The sequence below is a fragment of the Mesoplodon bidens genome, assembly GCF_964165515.1.
Source record: "Mesoplodon bidens genome assembly, chromosome: 12".
Taxonomy (NCBI): Eukaryota; Metazoa; Chordata; class Mammalia; order Artiodactyla; family Ziphiidae; genus Mesoplodon; species Mesoplodon bidens.
The window spans coordinates 73,125,754-73,138,933 of NC_138168.1; the positions used below are offsets into that span (position 1 = coordinate 73,125,754).

The 13,180-nt window shown below is 41.7% G+C and overlaps 1 protein-coding gene across 5 annotated transcripts in view; it reads left to right on the plus strand.

Moving 5' to 3' along the window:
- The window catches only part of PHACTR2 (phosphatase and actin regulator 2), a gene marked incomplete at both ends in the record, with an annotated part of 272,699 nt that overhangs the window by 203,615 nt on the left and 55,904 nt on the right, over positions 1-13,180 (plus strand). For all 5 annotated transcript variants that reach the window (XM_081251385.1, XM_081251386.1, XM_081251388.1 and 2 more), the window contains 2 exons: positions 6,586-6,666; positions 11,915-12,073. In XM_081251385.1, the coding sequence (XP_081107511.1) occupies positions 6,586-6,666; positions 11,915-12,073 (240 nt within the window). The remainder of the gene's footprint in view (positions 1-6,585; positions 6,667-11,914; positions 12,074-13,180) is intronic.

The window sequence follows — 13,180 nt, forward strand, 5'->3', positions numbered from 1 at the left end:
AATGGTTCTTTGGGACCAGTTGTAAAGGTTGGCTGCTGCTCTGAGGAGCTGGACTTGTTCTGAAGTCTGTAGGATTTGTGAGTAGGGGCAGTGGCGTGGATAAACAAGAAAATGGCCAGACCCCGGAGTGTTTTGAGATGGAGATGTTGGCTTTATTTCTCTGCCTTACATTCTTGAGATGTTTTGGAAGGTTTTTGCAAATGTCCTGTTGGGTGGCATTTTGGTGGTTGTAGTTCTTTAAATGATTTAGCTAAGCCCGAGTGAAGGGTCCTTTAAAAAGGAGACCATTTCTTGACCTTCTGTTTTCTGTAATGACTGTTGAGGGAGAGGTAAAGCAAAGCCAGGCTCTCATAGAACACTTTCCACGCAAGACAAGCAGGTCTCTGTTTCTGTCTCTGTTTCACAGTAAGGCCATTCAGGACTCAGAACCCAGAAGATAACATGGTCCGCTTATTTAATGGTCTCCTATTTGCTCTTCTATTTTGTTCCGACATTAAACGGTGTTAGAATTGAGAATTAGGACTCTCTTTCCCTGCCAAAAGAAAACACAAGTGGCTTGTGGACTGCAAGATTTACTCTCACAGATACTTCCAGAGTAATATAAAATCTTGGCCATGCATCCACAGAAAGGAGCTGGCGGCATATGCCCCAGCCTCTTCTCCTGAATGCAGGCTCCATGCCCAGAAGGACATCATAAATCACTTATAATGTATGATGAGCCCAATCGTGTGCTACACCCTGCTAGTTGGCTGGTGTCTGTGCTCTACACACTGTGACCTCCCTTCTTCAGAACATACAGGGACTTTTTCAGATGAGCCATAGGACAGAGAGCTGAGGATTTTCCCTTTGGCTGGTCCAGCCAAGCAGTCAAGGCGGGAGGAGACTGAAGACTCTTGTTCTTAGAGTTTTGCCACAGGTCTTGCTTACTCTCTCCTACACTGGAGGTGCGGAAGGGGCAGAAAATAAGACCATTGTTAGCTTGTTTTCTTTTGTTTAGCCTATTTCTTTTAATCCATTGTTTTCAACAAATACACATTTTTTTTTTTCCTGAGTGCCAACAACCTGCAAAGAAAGCACTGTTGGGGATACAGCAGTCAATGAAACAAGAGTTTTGGTTCTCATGGAGACTACACTTACACAAAGTTAGTAGGTCCCATGTCAGAGGTCAGGACACAGTTTGCAGGTTAAGAAGAAGGATAAAGATCGGAAAAGGAGCAAGCTATTCTCCATCAGGTATACAGGGAAGGGACTTCTAACAAGGTGACCTTTGAGCGAAGACTTGAAGGAAGTGAGGGAATGAGCAGGAAGTGATGGAATGAGCCATGTGGGGGTCTGAAAAATCGCATCCCAGTAAGGCCAGAGGCCACCAGGCAGGAGTTTGCCTCAGGTGAGAAGCAGCAGGGGCTGGAGGGGCTGGAGCAGAGAGAGCCAGGAGGGAGTGGTTAGGAGAGGATCAGGTTGGGGGAGGGCCATCCTGGAGTAGGGGGTGGGGCATCTTAGGGACCATGCCAAGGAGTTGAGATATTATTCAATGTGAGATGGACAGCCATTGGAAGTTTTTGGAAAAGTGGTCCTTTTCAAATACTTGAAAAACCAGAGCATAGGTATGAAGTCGGGAAAATGGGACCCAGTGCTTCCTTCACTTAGAGAGAACATGAACTGTTGTAATCAGGGTTGAACTGTCAGAACTTTAATTCACCCCAAGTGGGGAGTAAACCAGAAATCATGGTTCTGCGCAAAGAAATACTGGCAAGGATGTAGAGAAAAGGTAACCCTCTTCCACTGTTGGTGGGAATGTAAACTGGTGCAGCCACTGTGAAAAAGAGTAGGGAGATTCCTCAAAAAACTAAAAATAGAACTACCATATAATCAGCAATTCCACTCCTGGGAATATATCCAAAGAAAAGGAAAACACTAATTCAAAAAGATACATGCACCCCAACGTTCATAGTAGCATTACTTACAATAGCTAAGATATGGAAGCAACCTAAGTGTCCATCAGCAGATGAATGGATAAAGAAGATGTGGTGTATATACACAATGGAATATTACTCAGCCATAAAAAGAATGAAATCCTGCCATTTGCAGCAATGTCGATGGACCTAGAGGTTATTATACTTAGTGAAATAAGTCAAACAGAGAAAGACAAATACTGTATGTTATCACTTATATGTGGAATCTAAAAAATAAAACGAATGAATATAACAACACAGAAACAGATCACAGAAATAGAGAACAAACTAGTGGTTACCAGTGTGGAGAGGGAAGGGAGGAGGGGCAAGATAGGAGTAGGGGATTGAAATAGAAGCTACTACATGTAAAAGAAATAAGCAGGGCTTCCCTGGTGGCACAGTGGTTGAGAGTCCACCTGCCAATGCAGGGGACACAGGTTCATGCCCCGGTCTGGGAAGATCCCACATGCCGCGGAGCGGCTGGGCCCGTGAGCCATGGCTGCTGAGCCTGCGCGTGTGGAGCCTGTGCTCTGCAAGGGGAGAGGCCACAACAGTGAGAGGCCCGCGTACCGCAAAAAAAAAAAAAAAGAAATAATAAGAATATATTGTACAGCACGGGGAAATACAGCCGATTTTGTAATAACTTTAAATGGAGTATAATCCATAAAAATATTGAATCACTGTGTTGTACACCTGAAACTAATACAATAATGTAAATCAACTATATTTAAAAAAAAGAAATCATGGTTTTGCTTGGCCTTGCGGTAAAAATCACACATGCTTTTTCAATTAGGATAAAACTGAGTAACCATGAGGCATTTACTCAACTGGCAACAATACTTTTCATGGAGAGGCCCAACTATTACATTTAGTGATCTGTGTCTGCTAAGTCTCTTCCCCAGCAAGATTCTGGGTGTGCTACAGCTGTGAGTGAGGACCTCCCGCCCCAGCATTATTGCTGTTGTTGAGCAGATGAGTGTGAGCTTCAGAGTCGAAGCTGGTGGATACTTGGTATCAGATTCTAAGAGGCTTCCGTGACCCACTTTGCTCTCAGTGGACCCAGAGTCACTCCAGCTGTTTTCCACTCTCAGATGACTTGCTCAGGTCTAGAGCTGTGGCGAGCGTGGGCTTGACTAATGGGCCGAAGTTACAGGGAGGGAGTGCGATTTGGGCTCCTGATGAGGTGTACCTTCCTAAAAGGGAGGGCAATGGAGAACTGGAGGGGGCTCTGCCACACAGGGACCCTCCTGCCTCGGAATGTCTGCAGGCAGGTGAGCACATCTTAGGAATGTTCCTGAAAGGGCTCCTGCTTTGTGTGGCATGTTGGACTAGAATGACCTCGCAGATTCATTCCAATGCAAAACACTTCTGAGCCCATGAAAAAGTGTCCAGTGAATGTGTTCTGCAAACACACAGACACTCTGTAAACATGAGGCACATATTTTAAAAGATGAAGAGTGAGATACTTGTTCTGGGAGTACCGTGGTTGGAACTTGGTGCCTTGGCAGCATACCTTCCATGCTTAGTTGCCTGCAGTTTGTGCTCCTTGGCCCAGGACACAGTTATCTGCATTATGTGTTAAAAATGCCCTCAGCCAAAGACCAAACAAATAGCCAAAGGCATTTTCCTATCAGGGCCCCTTTATAGGAGGTACAGCAAAAGAACAAAGCAGTTGAGTTTGATTCTTGCCAGGAAGCCAAGCTGCAGAGGTCTAGCTCCAGTATTTACATGGAAGAAAGAGGAGGGATTTTTAGCTGAGATTAAGTTAGAATTAAAGCAACAGAAAACTTAACACTAAACTAAAGCATCCTCTGGGATCCATAATGGAAAGGTGGAAACAAGGGGATATTTTCGGGCTCTCTGATGATTTTCTTTTAAGTTCAACTATGAAAGCTTTTAAAAGGTGCCCAAAGCAGAGATTACAGAATGGCCTTGATTAGTGATCCAGGATGACCCACTATTTGAGCTGGACCACCTGTCCTTTAGTGGCCATTGAATCTCATCCCTCGATGTACAGATAATGGGTCAGGGGCCTTGGAACTTGAAGAGTTGCCGACATCACACAACTGGCCGTGGAAGTTCTGGAGCTAGCACCCAAGCCTTCTGACAGCTATTTTGTGTTTTAGGCCACTTTACTGGAGGAGCAAACAATTAGAAGCTCTTTCCTAACAGCCAGGGGCAGACAGCCACAATGACTGTGTTCTCAATAGGCAGTGCCTTCAGTTTCCCAGGATGTGGGCTCATCCCGTGCCCAGTGGTGCCTGCACCTCAAGCTTAGTGAAGCACAGCTGGGGGTCTCTGGGCCCACCCCCAGGAGTAGGGGCTGAGATCCCGCTGTGAGAGGTCCCAGAGGCCTGCTCCCCCTGGAGGCCCAGTCAGGCGTGAATGGGTCCTACAATCTCGTGAGACTGCAGTGGTCAGGGTCCTACTGAACCCCTCACACAATCTCCGCAGTGCCCCAGTGTCATTGTGGGTGCTGTTGTTTGGCTTCCTGTGCTGACCGGGGTTCTCTCCTCTTTGACAAAACCTGAACACGTTGGAGCTGCCTTTAAGCAACAGTACTCTTTGTACGTAAAAGAGCTCCCATAAAAGAACAGCTCCTGCGGGCCCCCCTACCCAGGTAACTTTGTCTGTTGAAATCGCCAACATTTCAGTGAGTTGCTGTCTCTTGCTTCTGCAAGGGGTGGTAGAGAGTGGGGCTGGGTGAGTGACCTAAAGGGGCGTGGGGTTTCTGTGTGTGTCTCCAAGTGAACCAATGAGATGTTCAGTATGATTCTTTTGGCCTTCCATTCATTTACTCACTCATTCATTCATTTTCTTGTTTGTTTACATTCTGAGTCTAACCAAAATAAAAAGTTGGACGGAACTTAGAACAAAGAGTACACATATGCTATACATAAAATATAACTGAAGTCAGCTCACTTGCTAAGAAGGAGGAAGCAGATTTCATCCATGAATTGTATGAAATCTATGGTAAATATCAAGCTTTTCTCTGACTTTTCTGGTAACCAAGGTACATAATTCCTAGTTATCAGAAAGGGGGAATAAATCCAATTTCTTTAAGAGACTAAGTGTTGCTATTCTGGGGCTCATGTCATCGCTTAATACACAGCTGCTGGTCCAAGGCACGTCCCTCCCTCCCCCACCCAGTGTCCTAGCATCAGGCCACCTGGAGCACCCCCAAAAACCACGTTCTCAGTATGTGTGAGGGTGTGGCTTGGGGCAATGGGGTTTCATGTAGGTCTTGAAATTATGTTGTCCAGGGTGACTTTAGGATTTGCAAATTATGAAGCCAGGGGTAGGAATTTTAGGGGGGGTCAGAATCTAGTCCCACTGTGCATACCCACTCTCCACCAATGTACCTTTCCTTTTCCCCAAAGAGCCCTAGGTAGATCCCTTCTCTGGCCCTGTTTTAGGTGTCAGGGTGCTTTCTTTTTTAAAAAAAAAAAAAATTATTTATTTATTTATGGCTGTGTTGGGTCTTTGTTTCTGTGCCAGGGCTTTCTCCAGTTGTGGCAAGTGGGGGCCACTCTTCATTGCGGTGCGCGAGCCTCTCACTATTGTGGCTTCTTGTTGCGGAGCACAGGCTTCAGACGCACAGGCTCAGTAGTTGTAGCTCACGGGCCTAGTTGCTCCGCGGCATGTGGGATCTTCCCAGACCAGGGCTCGAACCCGTGTCCCCTGCATTGGCAAGCAGACTCTCAACCACTGCGCCACCAGGGAAGCCCCGAGGTGCTTCTTGAACAAGACATCCAGAGGGAATAGAGTTTGGCAGAATGCACTTTGAGGAATGTTGGCTCAAAGGATTAGAAGATGGTATGACCCTGTCATACCACCTTCTTGGCCCTTGAAAGTGGGAAATGGAACTAGTGGTCATATAGACATGTAGGGTTTAGGAACTAATATTATAGACATATAAGGTGAATACTACTGAAGTCCCGCCCTGAGCTCCTAAACTCCGTTCTGAAGTGGTACCAGGAATTTAATTTCTTCCAGAAGAAGAAAGAGTCAGTGTTAAGATTCCCATTCCTTTACATACTATGAAAACATGAATTAACTCCATCCTCCCAAGACTTGGGATTTGTCAGGGGATATGCCAGAACACTCTAGAACTTGTGAGTATGGCAGGGAAAAGAATTACAGAAATGCTGGACTTTTGTAATAGATGATGTGAGAAAGAAAACACTAGAAAAGTAGTCCCTTCTGTCTGGGGTTCAGATGAGTTACCTGAGTGTCTACTGGAAGTTTGTTTTCCATGTAAGCGCATTCATACATTGCACATTCATAGAAGCCTGTGTTTTAGAATGCATCATTACTAAAGAAAGGAGTATTTCCAAGTGAGAAGTAGCCTTGGTGCTCCGTAGTTGATATGGGATAATGTGTCTGGATTCTTAGCCACATTCCATTATTTGGAAGACGAGGCACAGTGGCTGAGCTTCAGGTCTTGGGCTAGGGTTATTTGCCCTGTCCTAATTATGTTGATTCCAATCACGTGGTTTGCTAGGCAACCAGAAAAACTGGGGTTTGAGCCCTCAAGTCAACAGAATGAATATGCTCAATTCTACTTGAAATGTTTTTCATAATTATTTTAAGCAATGACTTGATTCTTACTTGTGCTTATTCTTTTTAAAAGTATTAGAAAGGAAGATTTCTACAAGACAAAGTAGAGAGGAGCTGATAAGAAGGGGAGTTCTTAAGGAATTGCCTGATCAAGGTGAGGAAATTAATCATACATTTAACATAATTTGATCCTTCCTTCTTTGGTCTTTCTTTCATTTTCTTTTGAAATTTAAGATGATCATGGTCTTTGGGAAATAAAGTACCGCACTCTGAGAATCTTGCTTTAATTCAGAATGTCTTTGTGGGCTGCAGAGAATCTAAGGTTTTCTAGAGAAGAAATTCAATGACCTTTTTGGTGAGTCCTTCACCATATGTCACCCTAAACCTAAAGCTTTACAAAGCTACTCTGTGGCAGGAGATACAGATAAGATACAAATGCTTACATGATTCATTCTCTATTCTTGAGCTTCAATCTGTCTATACAAGTAAACTCAATTGTTTAAGTAAATGCAAAGTTTTAGCTCGGCTCATGCCTTTTGGTTTCTTAAGTCTACCAGTAAAAGAAAAGAGAGAGAAAAGAGATGGTAAACAGACCTCTCGTCCTTTATACTCTGTAATACACTCAAATGTAGGGTCAATAAGGATTAATGGGCAAATTAAATTAATCTGCTTTATGTGTTCTCTCAAGTAATTTTCCCAGCATTGTTCTCTTTTCATTTCTTTGAATCTAGCTCTCTCTCACCATATCACTAACAATTATTATTTCCAAGTGTTTTTTCCCCTACCTCTAATCTTCTTCCCTTTTTTCCTCTATCCTCCCAAGGGGGAATCTTGCTCAAAAAGACAAGGATTAGATAGAAACTGAAATAGACCCTCAAAAGAAATACCAAGATGGTTATTTCTCCACATAAATAATACTGAATGATTTTCATTGCTCCCACTACTATAAAACTAAAGGAAATTTTTGTTGCAACATTGCTGACTTACCTCATGCCTTTCCTCACCCCACCCCTCCAAACATTTACTGGGGTAAAATATTATTATTGTGCTTTTATAGGCACAAATAAAATGCTGTTGATTTGGAATTGAAATAATAGTTCTTCTCATTTCCTAATATATATTCCTTGCAAAGAGCTTAACCTCTTTGGGCATTCACTATTTATAAATCCGAATGCCACGCTTTTCCCCAACATCTGAATATTCTAGAAGGAGCTAGGAGATGCTTTACTATTTTACTCCTGCAGAGAAAATAGGGACGTCTGGAGTGAATACTGCCATTTTTCTTGAGCCCTCAAAGTTTTAGGTATTTTATTTATTGTACTTTTCTCACTCCATTTTATTTATTTATTTTTTTTGTGGCACGCGGGCCTCTCACTGTTGTGGCCTCTCCCGTTGCGGAGCACAGGCTCCGGACGCGCAGGCTCAGCGACCATGGCTCACGGGCCCAGCCGCTCCGCGGCATGTGGGATCTTCCCGGACCGGGGCACGAACCCGCATCCCCTGCATCGGCAGGCGGACTCTCAATCACTGCGCCACGAGGGAAGCCCTTCTCACTCCATTTTATGAATGAACTTAAAGTAGTCCCTAATTTTCTATTACCTTGAAGCTAGTCATTTCCTTCCTGGAACTTTTAGAAATAAAAAATGTACATCCTTAAAAAAAAAAAAGTACATCCTTAACATTTTTGTACTTGAAGGTGGGCTTGCTAGTGGTATCATAAAGTTTGCTTTCTCCCTAATCTCCTTGGAGACAGCAGAGAAATTACATGTCCACTGAAAGCTCAATGCTGGGCCATCACCTTTATAGCATGGGCCAATGCGCTGTTTCTGTATCCTTTATTTGGAAACCTTTTCAAAGAAAGGAAAAAAAGGAAAAATGTCTGATCAAAACTGTTAATGAGTATTAAAGTTAGAGACTAAAGGCCTCTTTTTTTACCCAATTAAAAATTAAAGCTAGAAAAGCGTTTACTTTTTCTAAAGACAAGTGGCAGTGGTCAGCTGAAAGAAATGCTTAATATTGCTTGGTTTTATTTTGCCTAATCTGTTAAACTATTTGCAAGATGGATTACAATTTCATATATTTACTTTCTAGAAATCTGACTCTGTTGGATCTTTGTATTTAATGTTTGCAGACCGAACGTTAAAAGTTTTAAAACATAAAATAACAAAACAGTCTTTAACCTAAACATAGTGTAGTAGGTTTAATGTTTGGGAAGTCATCAATTACTGAGTCTTACTTTCTACTTTTTGCCTGGTCCCTATATAGAACTACAGAAATGACCCAATACTTAGAAGTTCCCAGTGAGGCTTATGGTAAATAGAGCCCTTCCCCACTTTCAGCCAAGGGCTGGGGAAAATAGGTTTCTGTCATTTTTCCAAAAACAATTATCTTGAGAATTTCGGTCTGTTTTCAGCTCTAGCCAGAGACTGGAAGCTGCTGTGCTTGGTGAAAACCTCCTCTCTTCTGCCAGTGGAGGTTCATTCTCTGCCTTGATGTTCTTGACCTTGTCTTAGCTCTTGACAGTGCTTGTCAATTATGCCCTTTATTCAGTGAGCCAAATAGACTTCTAAAATCCTGCCAGCTACCCTGGATTTGACCTCATCCCATTCCACCCCATACCTTCACTCCCAGCTATTATTATTCCTTTTAGATGACCTTTTTTATGCCAAGATCTAACTTCAATCTAAAAATTCAGTGATTGGCCTTCTCTCCTGAGAAGTCCATGGTCTGGTCTGAGTTTAGTCATCTTCTGGTTCTTACCTTCCATCTTTTCCCTTAGCTTTAACATGAAGGCATGTAGATGTTTTTGCCTGCATAACAGCCTCCTTTCTTTGTCTCCCATGGTGTCCTCTTTAACCTTCTAATGAGTCACTCAACTTCTGTTCTTACATGATTTTCTTCTTGTCTCTGTTCCTCTGTTAACTGTATCCCCAGTGGACCAGTTTACCAGAAAGAGGTAAATCCCTCAAATACTCTCATGCTTCTTATTTAACCACTTATTTCTGTGTGCTTTATCTCTTGGTTTACTTTAAGCTTATGACTCTGGTCTGAGTTTTCTCCTTCCTTTGCATACAAATGCTCCTGTAAGACTTGGAGTGGGCACATCTTACTGTAACCTGCAGCCTGGCTCAGCATCTTGTCTTGCCTTCCTTTGCTGAGCTTGTATTTTACTCACATACATAAACTATATCAAGGACTTAACTTATTTTAATTCTATTGATAAAATAATACACAAAACTAGAAAACCTTTTCAATACACACACCAATTAATTAATAATAACTTCAGTTCTCCTCTGTTTTATTCTTGAATTCCATATTTATTACAAACATGACTCCTTTTTCTATTATTTCCTATACTTTAGCTTTATATCTAAGAGTAAGTATCCTTCTACATTGTTGATTATTTCTTTCTATCATGTGATAATCCAATTTCTTCTTGTGCCCACAATTATTTAATTTTCTCTCTAGGTTTTTTTTTGTTCTGAATTTAAAATAATAGTTATTTAGTCTACTAAAGAATTTTTAATGTAATAATGGTTAAAACAATTAAATTGTCATTAACATGATTTCAACATGTTTTCATTACCAACTAAAGTCATAGAAAACAAAGGTAAATTTATATTTGGGTTACCTAAAAATTGAGGATTTTTATATAAAGAAGTGGTTTTCTATTTTGTCTGGAATTTTCCGTTCTTATATTATTTTTTGTTTTTCTGAATCCAGTACCTGGACATTATATTGTGTCTCCCCTCCCTCTTTTTTTTTTACTAGCAAATTCTTGGAATCCAGTCATAAGAACTAAGAATCTGTTTTCTTGTTGTTTTCTTGTTGGTTTGTTGTATAGTCTTTTAAAAATCATTACCTTAATTTTATTGAAATAGTTGAGATCTACTTGCAATGGCATTGTCTTCAATTATTGTCTATTTTAGTTTTATACAGGAATCGGATTATAGGTACTTGGAAGTTACATGACTAAGGAACAGTTGTTCATTTTAAGTATGACATAATTCTGTGACATGTATTTTACTTACTAAAATGCCATGCTTGTTTTTGTCAATAAGGCCAATGGATTTTATTGTTGAGCCAAAGCAATTCAATCACATTTAATGAAAACTTGGGAGATGGTCTCTGTTTTAGAATGATTGCCAAAATGAGATTAATCAAAAATTGCATAAAATCAGCTCTAATCATGCAGTTCTTCAAGTTTGCTAAGTAAAAACTTCAAATCATTAATTTCGCTTTTATAGTGGTAGCACAGCTTCTTAAAATTTTCCTGATATGAACTACGATTAAATTTTCAAGCATCACTGAATTAAGAGTTTCGGCAAAATCTCTCTCACTTTAGAAACTCCTAGGAATTTATAAACATTCAGGGGTGTTAAAATTAGTTATTTGTGATTTAGATAACAAATTTTAATTCAGTTGTGATTTTTTTAAAATTCCCCTGTAATTACTTTTTTTACATTTTTTTTCCTAATGTTTTCAAATTATTATTAGCCCAACTTAAAGACTTCCTGGTCAGCTATATATGACAATTCCCTGAGTACATTTTAATATTTCCATAAATAGGAAAATGAAAATACAGTTAGCCTTACTGCCATCTTTCCCTGAATAGAGTAGCAGTTATATTACTGTGTAAAATTAACATGTCATAGATGTAGTATTCTGGAGACAGTGGTGCTTGGAAATGTTCATATTCTCCCACTAATCGTTTGTATGTGTAGTTGCATTTCATGTTATTTGTGTATTTGCATTCACCTTGTGTTTTTGGTGCTTGTTACAAATGTTTATTCCATTTTTCAGATTCCTTTTTTCACAGGTCAGTTTCTGAATGACAAAGAGACTCCTAAGTATTGACTTCAACCAAAACTAAGCCCAAGAAGAGAGGGACTCTCCTGCCTAGGGATATTTTATAATTAGGTTAATCGTTCCTAACTGTCTTGAGATGGCTCCTGGAGACTCCCTCCATAGCTGCTTTCCCCCAAGACTAAGAATTTTCTAGCTCTTTCATTTGAATGAATTATCCAGTAAAGCATGGTGAAAATAGTCCAGGATGTATTTGGTTCCCAGGTCTGAACATAAACCTGAACCCTACAGTCCTAGTAACTGGAAAATTTGGTTTTAAGAAAGCCATCAGGGCCTCCCTGGTGGCGCAGTGGTTGAGAGTCCGCCTGCCGATGCAGGGGATACGGGTTCGTGCCCCGGTCTGGGAGGATCCCATATGCCGCGGAGCGGCTGGGCCCGTGAGCCATGGCCGCTGGGCCTGCGCATCCGGAGCCTGTGCTCCGCAATGGGAGAGGCCACAAGAGTGAGAGGCCCGCATACCGCAAAAAGAAAAAAAAAAAAAAAAAAAAAGAAAGCCATCAAGTTAGACATCTAGGTGTTTCTCTCCCCATTTTTAGATGGAGATGTAACAGTTAACTTTGAAAATTCAAACGGGCACATGATACCCATCGGAGAGGAATCTACCCGAGAGGAAAATGTAGTAAAATCTGAAGAAGGTAATGGCTCTGTAGCTGAAAAAGAACCACCTCTGGAGGAAAAGGCAGAAGATAAGAAAGGTAAAATCAAGAGAAACCCCATATTCTTTTACAGCTCAAAGTTGAGAAGCAGGTCTTAGGCTCCAAATAGTGACCCTAAGACCAGTAGAGAGGAGTTCTGCAAATACAAAGAGGAGAGAAATGATAACTAGCAAAGAGAAACTGGATGGTTTCCTCAGGTAGCTACATCCATTTTATAAGCACATCATTTAATGTTTTATTAAAGGGGGCTAATTAATAGTAAGAATCGGAAGGGGTGGCCTCTTCTATCATTAGAGATGTCTGGGAATGTTATCCTTTCCTCAGGAGCTTTTTCTCAGTATCTTTTTTTAAAAAATTTAATTAATTAATTAATTAATTTTTGGCTGCGTTGGGTCTTCGTTGCTGCACGCAGGCTTTCTCTAGTTGCAGCGAGCGGGGGCTAGTCTTGGTTGTGGTACGTGGACTTCTCACTGCAGTGGCTTCTCTTGTAGCAGAGCTTGGGCTCTAGGCACGCGGCCTCAGTAGTTGTGGCTCGCGGGCTGTAGAGCGCAGGCTCAGTAGTTGTGGCACACGGGCTTAGTTGCTCTGTGGCATGTGGGATCTTCCTGGACCAGAGCTCGAACCCATATCCCCTGCATTGGCAGGTGGATTCTTAGCCACTGCGCCACCAGGGAAGCCCCTCAGTATCTTTAAAAAAAAAAAAAAAAGCCAGCAGTCTGAACATCTTTCTCTGCTGGTTACTTTCAAATCATAGCAGCTTGGGCTTCCCTGGTGGTGCAGTGGTTGAGAGTCCGCCTGCCGATGCGGGGGATACGGGTTCGTGCCCCGGTCCGGGAGGATCCTACATACCGCGGAGCGGCTGGGCCCGTGAGCCGTGACCGCTGAGCCTGCGCGTCCGGAGCCTGTGCTCCGCAACGGGAGAGGCCACAACAGTGAGAGGCCCGCGTACCGCAAAAAAAAAAAAAAAAAAATTTTAGAAGCCTCTATTAATAATCTGTTGGAAATTTATTATTTTGCTTTATTCCATATTAAGTATGGTACTCATGGGGCTTTACTTAGTGTTTCCATTGAAGGGCTCTGGTTATGCTTAAGATCATATGTTAGTTGATTTCTCATAACTAATTATGAGAAATTAACTAAAAATTT